The sequence below is a fragment of the Loxodonta africana genome, chromosome 22 (assembly GCF_030014295.1).
Source record: "Loxodonta africana isolate mLoxAfr1 chromosome 22, mLoxAfr1.hap2, whole genome shotgun sequence".
NCBI lineage: Eukaryota > Metazoa > Chordata > Mammalia > Proboscidea > Elephantidae > Loxodonta > Loxodonta africana.
This window is the reverse complement of record NC_087363.1, coordinates 1,172,708-1,191,301: the sequence shown is the minus strand read 5'-3', so window position 1 is coordinate 1,191,301 and position 18,594 is coordinate 1,172,708. Positions and strand designations below refer to the sequence as shown.

Genomic DNA, 18,594 nt, shown 5'->3' with positions numbered 1-18,594 from the left:
TGCTCTTCCTTGTACACATATGGATATTATCCTGTCACTGACAGAGTTGCACTTCCGGATAGATCTTGAAATGTTCTTTTTGAAGATAAATGCAAGGCATTCCTCTTCAAGTTGTCATTCCTGGCATAGTAGACCATATGATTGTCTGATTCAAAATGGCCAATAACAGCCCATTTCAGTTCACTAATGCCTAGGATATCAATATCTATGCACTCCCTGTTTGCACAGTGTTTAAAGCAATTTGCTGGTAGTCGAAAGTTCAGCAGTTCAAAACCACCAGTAGCTCTGCAGGAGAAAGATGTGGCAGTCTGTTTCCATAGAAATTTATACCCTTGTAAACCCTATATTTTTGCTGTGAATCAGAATTGAGTGGACGGCCGTGGGTGTGGTTGAGAAAGGCATATGCATCTAGAACAACCACTAATTATGAGACGATCATTAAGTGTTTCATGCTGATAGTTAAAAGGCTAATTCCTATGTTATCCTCCATGTGTCTGTCAGTCTGTCATACTGTGGGGGCTTGTGTGTTGCTGTGATGCTGGAAGTCATGCCACCAGCAGCATCATCCATGGTGGACAGGTTTCAGTCAAGATTCCAGGCTAAAACAGACTAGGAAGAAACACCTGGCAGTCTACTTCTGAAAGGAATTAGCCAGTGAAAAGGTTATGAATAGCAGCAGAACATTGTCTGACACAGTGCCAGAAGATGAGCCTCTCAGATTGGGAAACACTCAAAATATGACTTGTGAAGAGCTGTCTCCTCAAAGTAGAGTCGACCTTAATGAGGTGGATGGAGTCAAGCTTTCAGGACCTTCATTTGCTGCTGTGCCATGACTCAAACTGAGAAGAAACAGCTGTAAACCTTCATTATCAAAACAATATATTATTTTAGTTCAAATGCATTTAGTGTCAAGGTGGGTTGCTTTTGAAACGTGTGAAGCTCAGTAGACCAGAGTTGGAGCCTCATTGTTGTGTATGTTGAGGATTCTATTAGGTGATGCTTCCTGGATGTTTTAGTTTTGTAAACTTTTGCCCTTTTTTTTCTTTTATTTCTGTGAGATAAGGATTACAAGCATAATTACGGCTTTCCTATGTGATAGTTAGGGATACCTGATGGGTTTGTTTTGTTTTTTATTCTGTGTCATATTTAGAAAACCAGAGATTCCCCATGTAACCTAATGGAAAGGCACTCACAATAAACTACTTAATTCTTACTGTTATATTGTTTTGCCACTGATCTGTGGCACTACAGTGCCACCTGTCTTACTGGTGGATTGTATTACCAGATCATATATCTCAAAACACATAATTCATATCAAAAATTCCAAATAGGTCTTTGAATCAGCATGCCACAATTAGTGAAAACACATAGCATCAAATTAAAAAAAAAATTAATAATGAAAGGTTAGGAATTATCTATATGGAGTCAAATTGATAGCAGCAACTTGAAAGATTAGATAGAAACCTTAGGGGACAGAGAAGTTTTGTTAATGAGGAAGGAACAACTCACAAAAGGAGGGTGAGAATGGTTATACGACTTGAAGAATGTAATCAATGTCACTAAATAACACAGGTATGAACTGCTGAACTGGTGTATGTTTTACTGTGTATATTCTCAACAACATAATAAATAAAAATACATTAAAAATTTTAAAAAAGAAAGAAGTTTTATACAAGATTAAACAGTATGAGCAATGTTCAGAAGGCAAGAATGTATAATTAAGTCAATGATTGAACAAACTGTTTTGAGTTTCTGTTTTTTACCACCTATGTAAAAGGTATCTTGTTAGTTGCTGGAAGGAATGCAAATTAGAATGAAATATAATTACTATTCTAAATTATTTCAGGAAAGAATTTCACTGTGGAGGATGACGGGATATAAAAACAAGGTTTAGATAGATTGGCCCTCTGTATGGAGCAAAATAAAATGGAAATACCCCATCTGCCATATTGTATACGTTAAATGAATGCTTATTCTCTCCTTTCTTTCCCTGTATCTGGAAGATTAGAATGTTGAGAACAAACACAGAGATGATATGTTTATGTACTGTGTTTTTTGATTCCGTTCTATCATCTATTAATAAGTGTAAACATATTGTTAATCCAATATGGCAGTTTGATCAAGGGCATAATCTCAAAGTTCATCATCAGAACACTCCAGGCAGTCTTCATACAATAATAGAGTGGGGTTGTGATAACTATTGAGAGCTAAATACCTTCTTTGGGCTTTACTATGGTTTTAAATTAATCGTCATTTCTAATTATAATCTAAATTAAGAAATAATCAAAGACCAAAATTATTGTGTTTATTAGGAAGAATTGGTTTTCCTTTAACAAATATAATAGTTACTACAAAAAAAAAGCCCTCATAGACATTGGTATCTAACTGGAAAATTTTATAACATCAGATTTATTTTTTCTTAGTAATCTTTTCTTTTCCCCTTAGTGTCTGGATGGAATTCCGAATTCAGTCAGAATCATAATAGGGAAAAATACTGTTTTCATGAGTGTAAAATGAAAACTTGACAACAATTTTTATGTTGGTTCAATGAATTATTGGGAAAGATAATATGAATGTAAATTTACAGTGTTTCATTAAGATCATCCTTTGTTAGTTAATATTTGGCTATCTAATGGAGGCCAGCATAGTTTTAGACAGCCGCAAATAAACTCCAAATTGTCATTTACTTGGAGCTGGTGAAAAGTATTAGAAAAATTAAATAATCCCTTTTCAAAAAATAAACTGTTATTTTTCTCCCCTAAATTGCCAGAGGATGATAAAAATTTATGAAGGAAGAGACACAACCACTTTTATTCCGAGGAAATGGAGGTCTATATGTTTTTGGTGCTCTGACCAAGGTTTTAAATTTGGGACTTCAAACACATGGGCAGTAACAGTTTTCAATAAACCCTGATGTTAAATCTCATATTCTTCCAGTTATCTAACATTAGATTCTAAGGTTATCTTTGGTAGCTTTCATAGCTGCTATGTTGAGGATAATTTATATTGGTGTTATCCATCATAAGTTTGAATTGAAAAAGGTAGACCAGTAATTTCCAGTGCATTCTGTAGCTATCTGGAGTCCATTATGATTCATTCAAGACCCATGAATCATCAGATTTTGTACAATTTCTTTTTACTTCTGAACTATTTAAATTTCCCTTACTCTTCAGAACTGTATCCTACTAGCAGACTACTTTGCAACATAAAAGACACTGTATATAAATTGACCTATCGTTTTCTGTGGTAATAAAACTCTATGCGATTTTTGTCTACAATGAATTAGCATAACTGTCATCACTATATTATTATTTGAAAACTTAAGTGCATTTATAGATTTGATAAAATTTTCAAGGAGAAACTATATAATGTCATTGGAAACACATCCCAACGATATTAATGAGGTTGATTTTATTTTTCTTTACTTCAATTAGTAAAACTATCCATGGATGAATATTTATCATTGTTAGAATAATACAGATTCAGCATCTTTAATCTGATAGTAAAACAAAGATAGAAAAGAATTGTTTTATTAAAACAGCAGTGGCACTGAATTTTCTATCATCGACCTCATATGTGAAAGCTTTCATAGTCACTTATTATCAATGATTATTTTAATAATTTATTAAATATTATCAGATTTTTTTTCATTTTTGTTGAAGGAAAATCTGTTAATCTCCTTATCTTCAAATGGAATTGTTATCTAGTCATTAGAGGCATTCTCCATTTCATTATCTGAGAAAATTATTTGAAAAAGCCTTCAGTATGTTATATACTAAATAACAATTTTAAAAGCTTGTTGCAATTTAACTTAGTCAAATATTCTTTAAAACAGTATAATCAGACTCTGGATTCAGTTCAGGAGGTAGAAAGCTGAAAATGGATTTGTTTCCATTATTAAAGGACAAGCATATTCTGCAAAATCACAGCCTTTCTGGAACACATTAGATAACTGAGGTCACTGGAAGATCAGCTAACGCGAGCATTGAGTAACCTGTACCAGCATTTCACTGCCAGGGGAGGGAGAGTGATCTGGAAAGAGATCCTCTCTGATGCGGAGGTGAAAGGGAAGACCTAACACCTGGGTTGTATTGAACATCATGTCAATGACAAACCAGCAGCCCTCACGCTAAGTGTGAGCTAATACTACAGAAATTTGAAGCTTGTGTTGCACTGAGGTAACCATAAAGAGGTAACCATAGGATCAGCAAAACTGAAGCCCAGCTCTACTACTGACTAGATTGGTTTTAGTTGTGGCTGTGGAAACCCTGGAGGAGTACTGGTTAAGTGCTATGGTTGCTAACCAAAAGGTCAGCAGTTCAAATCCACCAGGTGCTCCTTGAAAACTCTATGGGGAAGTTTTACTCTGTCCTATAGGGTTTCTATGAGTTGGAATCAACTCGAGGGCAACAGGTTTTTTTTTTTTTTGGTAGACACTACGCCATCCAGAATGTTAGCATACTTTGTATTACTGCGACAAAGGAATACTATGTAAAGTATGGGTTAGCGAATGGAATACTATGGTAAAATAGAGGGTCAGTGAAAAAGAGGAAGACCCTCAACGAGGTGGATTGATACAGTGGCTGAAACAATGAGCTCAAACACAGCAGTGATTGTGAGGATGGTACAGTACCAGGCGGTGTCTCATTCTGTTTAACATGAAGTCACGATGAGTTGGAATCAACTGGCCTGCACCCAGTAACAAAACAGATGGGAAAAGGAAAATTCAGAAAGAACATTTGTGTTATTTCAGAATGTCAGTACTAGCTGCAGCTCACATATACAGTACTGGGACTTTAGTTTCCCAAAACACACCATGAAATTTCGGAGGAGGTTTGTTTGGTTTTCCAGAATTGGTTCCCAAGTTAGGATATGCAGCATGTTTTATTAATTTTCAATTGACATGTTGCAGAGATTAACAATCATTTGTGTCTTATATGTAAAGAAAGTTTTATTCTTAATTATTTATTTTTGGTATTCCGTAAAGACTAATAATTGTTTTGGGAATTTAAGGGACCCAGTCCCCAGCAGCTTAAGTTATAGTATAAAGTCTCTAACTCTGTATAATAGCTAGCAGGACATCTTTGGGGCCAGGGAAAAATGCCTGCCAGCCAGGTTTGTTAGCTAGAACCAGACTCTAGTTACTTGAATATTGAAATGAATACATTTTATGAACTAGAAAATATTCTAAAAATATATCTAATCATTTTCATCATGTAGAAGACTTTTTTTTTTTTTTTGGAAGACTTACAAGCTTCCATAATAATATAAGCTCTGTAATAAGTTTCTATAATAGTTATAAGCACTCTTCTGCTCTTCTAATTACAGTGTGTTTACACAGGAACCCTTTTCCTGTGTACTTATTATTTAAGATAATTTCATCTTTAATATTAAGAGATACTTGTTTGGAAATTAGAACAATTCCTCTGTAACACCAAACACTGGGTGACATCCAATAATGTGTGTTAGAATGCACAGTAAACAAAATGGTAAATCTTTTTTCCTCCTTTTCTTTCTCTTTCCTTCTTCTTTTACACAAATTTCCTTCATTAAATCTAGTAAAGATGACCACTGAGATGTTCCGTAATGTCACCCTAATTCTGAGGGTTACATTAATGTGCCCACACAGCTAGTATGAGGACACATGGACTTGTTGGTTATCTTTACTCAGGAAAGGATTTAATTCTTTTCAAATAATGATTGACTTTACCATGACCTAGTTTATACTATCAGCCTAGATTGGAAAGAAACATTTCCAAGTTTATTTTCCTCTTTAATTTAGGGGTTGGCAAAGAGTTGTATGAAAGTATGTATGTATGTATGCAGTTACGATCAGGTAGATGGTCAAACCATGACTTCAGGACAACTATTTGTCCCCATTTCTTTAAAATTAGTCCAAATACCAAGCTGTGTATCACACAATCATGATAGCACATGTATCTATGAATGCAGGAGGGAGGGCAGAGAGTAAAATTCCTCAACTTCTGTATGTTTTTGCTCTGTGCAAAATGTCCGGATTGCAGCTCCCACTTGCATAGACTAGGTAACATAACCACTCCCCCTAGTCTACTCTGTGAGGACTTTGGAAAACTTTTATTTGCCTCTTTTTTAACATGGATAAAATATGTGGTTTTCAGGATTGTAGGCTGATACTAAATTGATTACATGTAACATCTCTCTCCATTCATACCTCTACACCTACATCAACAGCTACATCTGTTCCCAGGTATACTATTAGTTATCCTGTCTTTAATTAACTATGTCTGAAACTTAATTTCAAACACTATCGTGATTTTCTATTATACTCATGCTGTATAGCACTTTTAACAATTTATCTGTTTTTTATACATAATATTTTCTTATTTTTAATATAAACATCACTGAAATGTAGCTTTGAACATGATTTTTCAAAATTTTGTTGATAATCCTGTCTTTCCTCGCTGAATTGTCATAGCACACCTGTCTGACTCTAGGAGGGAGGGCAGAGAGTAAAATTAAACATTTCTTACAATACATGGCTAAGAATAAAATTTCTCTTCCATGAGAAAGATCATTTAACTTTTTTTGTTGTTTTGGATTAATGTTAATGTTTGGGATATTTGCTTTTTAAATGCTTCCTGGAAAAGTTTATACGACAGTTAGTGTTGCTAGCATTGACTATTACCCTTGTAATTAACAAAATCACTTGGTTAATTAGATAAAGTAAAAAGATTATGAATTCCACAGTCTAATTATCTTCTTTCATTCTGCATAATATCGTATGTAAAAAGGTCTTTATAAGCCACTGATCTCAAGGAAGTTTGTCACATTCCATAGCATTGGATATACACAGTATGTAGCTCTTGTACTGCAAATATGTTACTGATAAACTGAAAGACAAAAAAAAAAAAAATGTGTTATACAGGATCACAACAGCTGTTGTCCTAACTGGATATAGCTCGTTAAGGTTTTCAGGGAACAGGAGCTAATTTCTATGGAGCTGTAAAGCATAACATTGAATCTATTTCAAAATTCCATCAAGCCACTAAGTCAATAGGTCACCTCAATCTGTATGCAGATAAATTCTGAGAAACATTCAAGGCTTCGGTTGATGACTACTTTTAATTGGTGGGATCAACAGAAGTTATTCACGTTTTGAATGGTTTGACAATTGCATCTTTCTTATATATAGTTTTCTCATAAAAACTATTTTTCATATCAATATTCTGTTTCTGTGAAGCTGATACGAAACTCTTATTCTCTTCTAGGAGAAAGACAAAAGATTTAATTTGTTTTCCCAAACCTGAAACATAGCAGAAAATGGTGGAGGAAAACTGCACCGTGGTGACAGAGTTCATCCTTCAGGGATTATCAGACATCCCGGAGCTGAGAGTCTTCCTCTTCCTGTTTTTCCTTCTAATCTATGGCATCACAGTTGTGGGCAACTTGGGCATGATTGCACTGATTCAGGTCAGCAGTCAGCTTCACACCCCCATGTACTTTTTCCTCAGCCACTTATCCTTTGTGGATTTCTGTTACTCCACCATCATTGTGCCTAAGACGCTGGCCAATATCATAAACAAGGACAAAGCCATTTCTTTCCTGGAATGCATGGTGCAATTCTATTTGTTTTGTGCTTATGGACTCACTGAGGTTAACTTGCTGGCTGTGATGGCCTACGACCGCTTCGTGGCCATCTGCAGCCCACTGCTGTACATGGTCATCATGTCCCAGAAGCTCCGTGTGGAGCTGATGTCTGGCTGCTACCTGTGTGGAACAGTGTGTTCTCTGATGCACTTGTGTTTAGCTCTTGAGATCCCGTCCTATCGATCAAATATGATTAATCACTACTTCTGTGATCTACTCCCTCTCTTATCTCTTGCCTGTTCTGATGTCTCTATGAATGAATTGCTTTTGTACATTGTGACCACTGCCAATGAGATCATCACCATTGTGGTCATCCTCACCTCCTACTTGTTTATTCTCATCACCATCCTGAGAATGCGCTCTGCAGAGGGAAGGCGCAGAGCGTTTTCCACCTGTGCTTCCCACTTCACAGCCATCGTTGTCTTTCACGTAACAATTCTTTTCGTTTATTGCAGTCCCAGCTCAGGCAACATTCCGGATACAGACAAGATAGCTGCGGTGTTCTACACTGCAGTGATTCCCATGCTGAACCCCCTGATCTACAGCCTGAGGAACAAGGATGTGAAAGAAGCTCTCAGGAAAGTGATGGGATTTAACTTACTTTCCAAGGGGCCATTTTCTTAGCTGGACTTAAAGTTTCAAAAGGAACCTTTAAAGATGGGTTTGAGTTTTGGTAGAAATGGATGAATGGAAACCGGGGAAGGACATTAGTGAACTAGGCTGCTATGCATGAGTCTTTGTTGTCTACTCACCTTTTAGACTACTCTTAAATTTCCCAGATAAGAGCATTTTTCAAATGTATCTGGCATCTTTGCTGTATCCTCCAGTCTCCGGGTGTTTTGATAGGGTTTGTGGGATGGTACTGTTAAGCCTCATTTTTTTGATTTGTGGTTACACAAATGTATTTCCAACAAAGTACATATAATGAGACATGTCTTTACAATGCCCTTAATGCATATAACCATTCTTATTGAATTAAATAATTCCTTTTCTTCAGAGGAGTAACTATACATTTGTCTCGTATTTATATATATAAACCCGATACCATCAAGTCGATTCTGACTCATAGCGACTCTATAGGACAGAGTACAACTGCCCCATAGGGTTCCCAAGGGGAGGCTGGTGGATTCCAACTGCTAACCTTTTGGTTAGCAGCTGAGCTCTTAACCACTGTGGCACCAGGGCTCTGAGCATATAATACATACATAAATAAATATGCATATATATGTTTTTTAACTTGGACTGAGCTTCCCATACGTTTTTGGATATTTGTAGGAATTAATTTTTAGTCATTTTCTCTTTTTCTACTTTTTTCTATTGCAATGTTGGCAGTTTTGCACCTTTTAAAAAAATTCTTACCTGTAAAATGAATGTAATATTATTCTACTTGTCTCATGAGTTCCTGGGTGGTGCAAACAGTTAAGGAACTTGGCTATATACCAAGAGTTTGGAAGCTGAAGTCCACCCAGGTGTGCCTCAGAAGAAAGGCCCAATGGCATGCTTCTGAAAAGGTCAGCTATCAAAAACTGTATGAAACAAATTTCTACTCTGACATACATGGGGTCGCTGAAATTCGGAGTCAAGTTGAGGACAAATGGTTGGTACTTCTCATAATTTTATCACGGAAATTAAATGAACAATGAATCTCAAATTCTTAGTGTTATATATGGTATAATAAATATATTTGATTAGTAAATTAGTTGCATTCATTATTATTGTGGTTTTTGCTCTGTGCTGCACCATACTTTATGCTCTGTATTTCATTTTAATTCTTGATTAAACAAGTAAATCATGTATTTGACCCCTTATCTTTTTCAAGTTTCGGTGTCTTTGTTAATGTTGTTTTTGAAATTATTTTAACCATTTTTACATTTGTAAATCTTACCTATAGTATTAATTTCCTGAGGCTCCTGAACAGATTATCACAATGTTGATGACTTGAAAGGACAGAAATTTATTCTCATGTTAGTTCTGGAGATCAAAAATCTGAAATCAGTATCATTGGGCTGAAATCAAGATTTTGTCAGGGCCAAACTCTCTCTAGGGGCTCATGGGAAGAATTAATTCCTTGTCTCACAGCTTTTGGTGACTTCCAGTTTTGCTTGGCTTGTGGCCCTATCACTCCAACCTTCAATGCCATCATCTTCAAACCTCTCTTCTGTCTTCACAACATCTTTCTCCAGGTGTGTTTATTTACATGCTAAATCATAAAACTGCAAGGACATGGCACACATAGAAAGCACTCTTACTAACATATCCTAAAAAGTTATATTTGGAGCAAAGATCATGTGTTAACTATTTAGAAAATATTCCAGTATCCCTGGCACAGTTACTTATTATTTCAATTAAATAAATGAACACATGTTAGGTGAAAAATATGGAGTTATGCTGTATTTAAAATGAAAATACAGTACTGCCTTGAAATTCAAATGTTTTAAATGAGGTGAGATTTCTTATATTATCTGAGCGATTTTGCATTTTAAGATAAAGGTAAGGGAAATTGTTCACCTTCAACCTCCAACTGGAGCAGTTTATCAACCTTGGTGATCTTGCCATTTTGGGTCAGACAATTCATTGCCATGGAGTTCAGCCCTGGGAACTGTAGGATGTGACAGCCTTTCTGGCCTCTACTTATTAGATGAAAACAGCACCCTTACTCTCCTCCCTGACCCACCTCTGAGAATTCTGACAAGCAAAGCTATCTGCAGGCATTGTCAAATGTTCCATGAGGAGAAAAATTACCCATTCTTGGAACCACTGAACTAGTGGATCAATATACTTCAGCTCCAGCCTTCTCATAGGAACCTTTCACATTGAACTTCCCTGTGTTTACAAAGCTTGAAGTGAAATTCAAGGCTGTTTTGTCTAAATCAAATATATCTTTCCTGCCATACTTTTCTTCATTAGACAGCACATTCTCTCTAGACCTCATTTTAATTATTTTTTTGTGCTTTAATTGAAAGTTTACAGTTTAAGTCAGTTTCTCATACAAAAATTCATGCATACATTGTTATGTGATCCTAGTTGCTCTTCCTATAATGTGACAGCACACTCCTCATCCCACCCTGGATTTCCCATGTCCGTTCAACCAGCTCCTGTCCCTTTCTCATCTCGTCTCCAGATAGGAGGTGCCTATTTAGTCTCATGTATGTACTTGCTAAGAAGCACACTCTTCTGGAGTATCATTTTATGTCTTATAGTCCAGTCTAATCTTTGTCTGAAAAACTGGCTTCAGGGATGGTTTTAGTTTTGGCCTAACAGAGCCCATGGGCACCCTGTCTTCCAGGGTTCCTCCAATCTCAGTCAGACAATTAAGTCTGGTCTTTTTAGTAGAATTTAAGTTCTGCACTCCACTTTTCTCCTGCTCTGTCAGGGATTGTCTGTTGTGTTCGTTGTCAGGGTGGTCATTGGTGGTAGCCTGGCATCATCTAGTTCTTCTGGTTTCAGGCTGATTTTAATAATCTACCACTCTGAAGCCAAGACATGTTTCTTTGGACATTTTCAAGATACACAAAAACATATCACTTCATTTTATTTTGTGTTTAACCAACTTTTGATTAAAACTTTTGATCAGAACTGTTTAATTGCTCATATGTCTTTTCCATTTGGGATTTAGATATGAGAGTGTACGTCCCTGAGAACTTATGTCCGATCAGGAAGATGACCTCAAAAGTCACAAAGCAAGCATAAAAAGGCTGTGCATTCTCATAGGAACCAAATCCTTCCTATGGGAGGCAAGAACTGGTTCCAGCAACACAGAAGGCACACCCCTAATGGGTTCAGATAAATGTTGTAACGAACTGAATGTTTTTGTCTCTAAGTGTCATACTTGATTTTCCCACTAGAAAATGAACTGAGATTGACAACAGTGTAGTAAGAAGGTGGGTAATAGAAAGTCATTAATCCGGTAAGTATTCTTAACAGAATCAAACAATTTTATGGCTGAATGGGGTTCTACAAGATCATGTCTTATATTCACTTGTTAACATATTTTAAAGAGTTATGAGAATTAAATGTGAAATTACTTTGGAAATAATGAGATCAAAATATGTTAAGGCGAAGTATGTGACACTTGCTCAGAATTAATCTACCTTAGCTTGTCAGAAACTGTACCAAGGTAGAAAAAGAAACGACCAATATTGCAGATTTCGTGATCATTGTTGTATGTATACTTTGTTCTGTCTAGTGAAAGAATAACTCTTCTGATAGCTACACTCTGCTTATTTACCCTAAATGTATACAACGTTTTAGTAAAAATATTTAACTTTAGTAAAACCTTTAAGAAATTGGGGAAATGGCATGGAATAACAAATGCTACAAAGGGAAATTTAAGGAGACGTACTTTTATGCATCGGAATACACAAGTACATTTACAAATAGATATAAAACTGTGTTTTTCCACGGGGGGAGGGAAATCAAATCCATGTTCACTGGACAAAATATACTTTTCCATGAACCAGTATCATTTGCATTGCTAGTGATTGTCTACAAGTTGCAGAGTTGTAAATTAAGGCAAGGGCAATAAAAGTGGAAATAGCCCAGATGAACGGATAGATGAGCCCATTTGAATATCTATTACAGTTATTCCCTGTAGAAAGAATAGAAATCACCTTGCATATAATTAAAGCAGATGCCTGAGTTGAAAAATAATAAATTTGTTATTATAAACATTTCTCAAGTTGCATTCCATAGATTGGATATGGATAAAATAAAATAGATGTCTGGATCTACCCAGAATTTCTTTCTATGTTGCCACTTTGAACAGTAAAGGAACAAGATGGTGAGAATATTGAGATCATTAATGGAAATTTGTTTAACACTTACCATTGTAACTTGATGAGAAAGGTACTCTCATTGTCATATTATAGATGAAGAAACTAAAACTAAGAGATTAATTGTACTGCCCAAGTATTCCCAGCTACTGTGTGACAGGGGAAGAATTCAGCACTTACCTTACTAATTCAGTCTTTGGTCTTTCTATATTATCAGTGGATTTCAAGCTGTTCTAATGGATCCCTTTTTCCTCAGAGTCAAACTACATCTGAAAATGAGAAATACAGAAATTCTGCTCTTCTATCCAAAAATCTTCACCTGGAACAGTAATGTTTTTATCTGTTGTAGAAATAAATGAAAGCAATCCAACTGGGGACAAATAAAGCCTGTTTATTCAGTTTGCTATATCAAGGTGGTTCATTGCCATCACTTGTATTTGACAGGAACTCAAAGGCAGGCAGAGGAGTGGGAAAGTTTACATGAGAAAAAGGGAAGGCTTAAAGTATGCCCTGATTGGAGATTGTTGAAGTAGGAAAGCTGGAATTGGACTTATTAGAAATGGGGCATTTTATGCAATTGATTGTCTTGGGAGTCTATTTGGCTTTTTCTCTTTTGTCATTAATTAGAAGTGAGAAACTGTTTTAGTTCTCTTGCAATCTACATTTCTGTGTTCATGGAGTTCCAGTGACCCACCCATGTCATTCACCCTTAAGTGTTCTTTTGAAACTTAAGGCTTTAAGGAGCTGGTTTTCCTGGAGCCAACTTCAGGTCAAACAGCCTCATAAACAGATTAGCAGAGATCATTTTGCCTTAGGCATTGGGTCCCCTAGAGAATGATCTATGTGTACCCAGTTTGGAAAAGCAGGAACTCAATGGTCTGACTGGGAGATGTATGCATGTCCTTAGTGACTTTGTTTCTACAACTGACTGACCCTGAAACCTTGTAAGTGCTTTGATGCTATCTCCTGAGAAATTAACAAGACAGTGACCTTCAGGGGACTGTCTTGCCAGACCCAGGTACTTAGGATCCTTGACAGCTGGCCACCTTGAGGATTCATGCACCTGATCCTTGAAGCCTTGAAGAACGAATGCTGTGGTGCTATATCTAAAGGCCACTATGTAACCCTTTCACTGTCCCCTCTTCGGACCACCTTTCCGATACTTTCTGGTTGAAGCTGCCCAATTAGAACTGTATTTACTCACAATAAATATAGTCTGTTATATACATTTCTGATGTTTCTCTGCACATTTAGATTTTTAACAGAAGTCAGACAAAATTCAGGAAAGCAAGCAAAACAACGACAAAATCATAATTTGGTCATAATTCTGGATCAATTACTGAGAACATTCTGATTTGGCTTCCTGGGTTATTTGATGAAGAGGTTGTGGGTCAGAGTTCTATTGTGATATATGGTCTGGACAATGCCTATTTGTATATTCAATCTGTCACTGTTTATGTATTCAGAATTAAACTTTATTTATTAATCTTTGTTGATCGAGAGTCTACTATGGGTCAGGATTATATAAGGCATTGATTCTACAATGATGGAAACTAAAAAAAAATTAAAGACATCATTCATGTTGTCAGAAATCATACAGTCTAGGGAGGGACACGTATAATAAATAGATGAATAATAAAAAAATTACGAATTGTGATAAGTGCTATGACGGGAATAACTAGGATGGAGAGATGGAGAATAATGGAGGAACTACTTAGAGTTGGTCAGTAGAGACCTTGCTGAAAGTCAGGATTTAAGCTGAGCTCGGAGAATAAAGGATGTTGGAAGAATAATGTTCTGGGTAGAAGAAATTGTATGTGCAAAGGCCCTGAAGCACAGAGCTCATACAGAACTTCACCAAAACACCAGCCTAGGAGAGTGATTGTCAACTCAAATCCTATTGTTCTATGTTTGCTGAGCTGTTCTCCGGCAAAGGGCTGAGACAACCTAAATAATAGTGTAATTTTTCCTTTGCACAAAAATATAGGCCTGGTTGCAATGAGTTAGAATTAGCTTGATAGTAAAGGGTTTAGGTTCGCTTTTGGTAACCAAGCTCTAGGCATATGAGACTACATTATTCCATAGGCGGCAAATTTCTATTAGATCCACCAACACACTGTAGAGACAAGCAGTGGCCCAGCTGAGGGAGGTAAGATTGTAGTGCATTACAGGGAGTTTGCATGACTGGAGGACAGTGAATGAGGGGTGAACAGATTGCATCAGACAAGATTGGAGGTGGAGCAGCTGATGAACTGGCTTGTGCAACAGATAAAGGCAAAGATGAAAGAAGCAGTGATTAATATGGTAGTCCTGACTGAGTGGACTGGACAGAGGTGAGATGTTTAGTTTTGAAATTTTAGATGCACAGAAAGTGGTGGAAGACAGAGTTAGAGAAATTAAGGCTGAATACCAAGTTTAGAGTCAGCAACTAGCTTGAGGGTAGTGCCGTTTAATGTGGGAACAAATAGCTTTAAGTAATACGAAGTGGCTCAGTTGGCAGTTTAGCTAAAATATGTGTATATATATACATATATAAGCTTCTGGGCTTTTTTATATAAGCTTCTGCTGCTAAAATATTTGAAAACCTATGCATTCTGTTGGATTAACTGTAGGTGTGACTAGGTGCCATAAGGATGACCCAGTAGATTTTAGAATGGCTGTTCTATTTATTCTGGCACTTTCATTTTTTTTAAGTCAATGTCTGGGTTGTTATTCACATTGTCATCATTATATCTGTCACTGCTCCTGAATCCACAAAGCACTGCAAAGAGATGGAGAAAGTGAACGGCACAGTGAAGACTGAGTTCTTCCTCCTGGGATTTAGTGACCACCCAGAACTTCAGAGGCTTCTTTTTGCTGTGTTCTTTTCCATCTACTCAGTGATGCTCATGGGGAACCTTGGGATGATTTTTTTTAACCACAAGCAGCTCCCACCTGCACACACCTATGTACTTTTTCCTCTGCATATTGTCCCTCATAGATGCATGCTACTTTTCTGTCATTGCTCCCAAATTACTGGTGGACTTGGTTTCTGATAAGAAGACAATTTCTTACAATGGGTGTGCTGCACAGCTCTATTTTTTCATTTCTTTGGTTGATAGAGAATCTTTCCTCTTGGCTGCCATGGCTTATGACCTGTACATAGCAATCTGCAAGCCACTGCTTTATACTGTTATTATGTCCAAGAGAATTTGTTGCCAGCTTGCAATGGGACATAGAGAGATAGTATTACCGTAGCTCCATTATCCACACCACAACATCTTCCATCTCACTTTCTGCTCCAAAGAAATTAACCATTTCTTTTGTGATGTCTCTCCTCTATTTTCACTGTCCTGCAGAGACACCTACATTCATGACATAGTTCTGGTGGTCTTTGCTAGTTTGTTTGAAGCTGTCTGTCTTCTAACAGTTCTTCTCTCATATGTCTTCATCATAGCAGCTCTCCTCAAGATAAGTTCTGCTGAGGGAAGAAAGAAAGGTTTCCTCACTTGTGCTTCCCACCTGATCGTTGTCACTGTCTACCATGGTACCTTGATCTTCATTTATTTGCGCCCTGGTACAGGTCATTCACTGGATATCGACAAAGTGACCTCTGTGTTCTATACATTGATTGTACCTATGTTGAATCCCCTGATTTACAGTCTAAGGAACAAAGATGTCAAAAATGCCTTTAGAAAACTTATCAGTTGAAAATTGCTTTCTTAGGAAAGGATGAAATAAGACTTGAAACCTTTCAGCAATATATGTTTCTTGGCCTATGGTTGGAATGCTGGAGATGAAAGTTTAATATGGATGTTCTCCCAAGTTGCAGGTAATAAATACTCGGCCATAGAATGTGGCCAGGACTTAACATCAGAACTGGCCCTCTCACATGATTTTTATATATTATGTCTATCTCTACCATTTTAAAGTTGACTTTTGTAATATTTATTTCTGGATAAGATTTGCCCTTCATTTTATTTCCTATATTCCAAGCTTTCTTTCCATCCTAATCTCACACCATGATTGTTCCCCATATGGGATAAGTCAATGACATACTGTAACTACCTCTTTTGTGAACATAAATGAATACAAATCATTGAGACTCTTTTTCAACTTATTTTTATCCCCATGTAAATAAGTGCACATGGTAGCTTAGCTGTTCAAATCCTACTCACTCTAAAAAAGTCCTGCTCTAATTTAAACCTTACATGATTTTTTTCTGAATCACCCTTCAATTACAGATGATAACTTACAATCTGAATGCCACTCGAATCTTGAGTGTGCTTCTTTTAACACTCTCATCAATTCCTATCTTACCGTGAAGCTACTTGTGACTGTGTTCTATAACTCTATTAGACTTATTCATTAATTCCTTACTCATTATTTGATCCCTTGCCTCTACCATGGTATCTTCCCCAGTGTAATTATTGAATGAATTTTTATGAAAAAGCCCTAATTAATTTTACTGTTGATTGTTTTTCATATTGAATATATGCCTCTAACTCCCCCCCCCAAAAAAAACCCAGTGCCGTATTTTCTTTCCAGTATTTTTGTTTTTTTTTCTCTAGAGTGGCAGTATATACACAAATAACTATTAAAGAATGTTTTTCAGTATGGTGGCTTAAAAAAACAAAGTTGACTAGATTAAAATCTAATTCATAGACTATTTCATCAACAACATATTCAGTCTGGAATCTATATTGGTAAGCACCAAGCTGAACAATCTGAGAGAAGTTGGGCTCTGGCAGACAGAGGTAAGACTTGGAGCCCACTAATGGCAGAACGATAACCTGGTCTGCAACTGGGGCATGACCCATGGAGAAGGCTGTAAAATCTAAAAAAAGTGCTATAGCCAAAGGTAAGATTGAGGCATAGGAAAGAGGATGACCAAGAGAACAATACCTTCTGACAATGGCAATGTGTGTTGGGTTCTAAATCTAGACCACAGTTTGATTCACTGAGGTGGGATTTATTTTCACAAGAAGGGGTTTGTCCATGTAGATTACTGGTGGGACAGGGCCCTGGACACTGTATGTTTTCAACAGTGAAGAGTTTTGTGCATTGTGATTCAAGGCTGTTGAGAATCAAGTGCTTCTTTCTAAATACTGAGCAGGGAATGCTGTCTGAAAGGCGTGGGAGAATCATAATTAGTAGCTAGCGATCCAAGTGCAGCTATGTGTGCCCATTTGGCCATGGCCCTGGAGATAGGGTCATAAAGGATAATGTAAAATCAAGTACTCTGACATTAAATATCCAAACTCGCTTCTTGGGTATAAGAAGTGTGGGCCTTAGATCAGTAGTATGGTTGCAGGTAGCTGGCGATGGAACATGGGAATGTTGTGACCAAAATTGGTAGCCATGAAGAAACCTCTACTAAGCAATAACAAGGAGTAAGGCAGGTTTGAAGAACATGCCTTAAGGTGGCTGGGGAGAAAGCTACACACATGTGAATTTTGAGGTTAGGATCTACAACTGGGGTCTCCCAGACAGGGTGAGCAGGTTCTAAAGAGGGTCGAAAGATGGGGCTTGGAGACTCACTGTTTGAGATAATGCAATGAATAGCATCCCCTGCCCCCAGTGTTCAGTCATATCAAGTTTCAGCCGCTGGCTGGGGAGCTAGTTATTAAGGGCTTTTTTTTTTTATCACCTTAGGAATTTTCTTGATCAAACTTAGGTAGTTGTGTGAACTCTCTTTAAAAATAAATATTTGTTTCTGAATTTTCAAACCTTTTAATAATGTCAGGCACACTTATGACAGTGATATACCCAGTGATATATATGGTTTTTAATCCCTGCTAAGCAGGTGAAGAAACTGAGGCCTAGCAGGGTTAAGTAACCTGAGAAAGGTCATACAGCTAACAAGTAAATGGTAGTTTATGAACTTCTAGGTCCGTCTTACTTCAAAGTTCAAGTTCTTATCTTAAACTCTCATCTTGATAATTTTCTTAAAACAAAAATAATCGAGCAAAATTTTAAAAATTCTGGTTTTCTACCCATATGTAAATCAGTGCCTTCAATGAAAAGGATAAATAATAATAATAATAAAGGATATATTTTTCCTTATACATATTGCTGAAAGGTGGTGGTGAAAACCAATTTTTGATAACATGAGTAGGCCTAATTTCATAGATGAGGATATTGTTAACTAATACATTATTCTAATAGAAAACATTGAGTTTGGAAAGGATTGGACAGTAATTGTGGTGTCCTGATA

General features: G+C 36.7%; 1 protein-coding gene and 1 pseudogene across 1 annotated transcript; both read left to right on the top strand.

Annotated features, from left to right (window-relative positions):
- The first annotated feature begins 7,104 nt into the window (after nucleotides 1-7,104).
- LOC100669917 (olfactory receptor 5L1-like) lies at nucleotides 7,105-8,620 on the top strand. Its single transcript, XM_003423250.3, has one exon. It carries the CDS (start codon nucleotides 7,300-7,302, stop codon nucleotides 8,248-8,250), a length of 951 nt encoding a protein of 316 aa, XP_003423298.1. The 5' UTR covers nucleotides 7,105-7,299; the 3' UTR covers nucleotides 8,251-8,620.
- A 6,058-nt stretch (nucleotides 8,621-14,678) lies between these two features.
- On the top strand, nucleotides 14,679-16,516 carry LOC100677131 (olfactory receptor 5I1-like; annotated as a pseudogene).
- The last annotated feature ends 2,078 nt before the right edge of the window (nucleotides 16,517-18,594 follow it).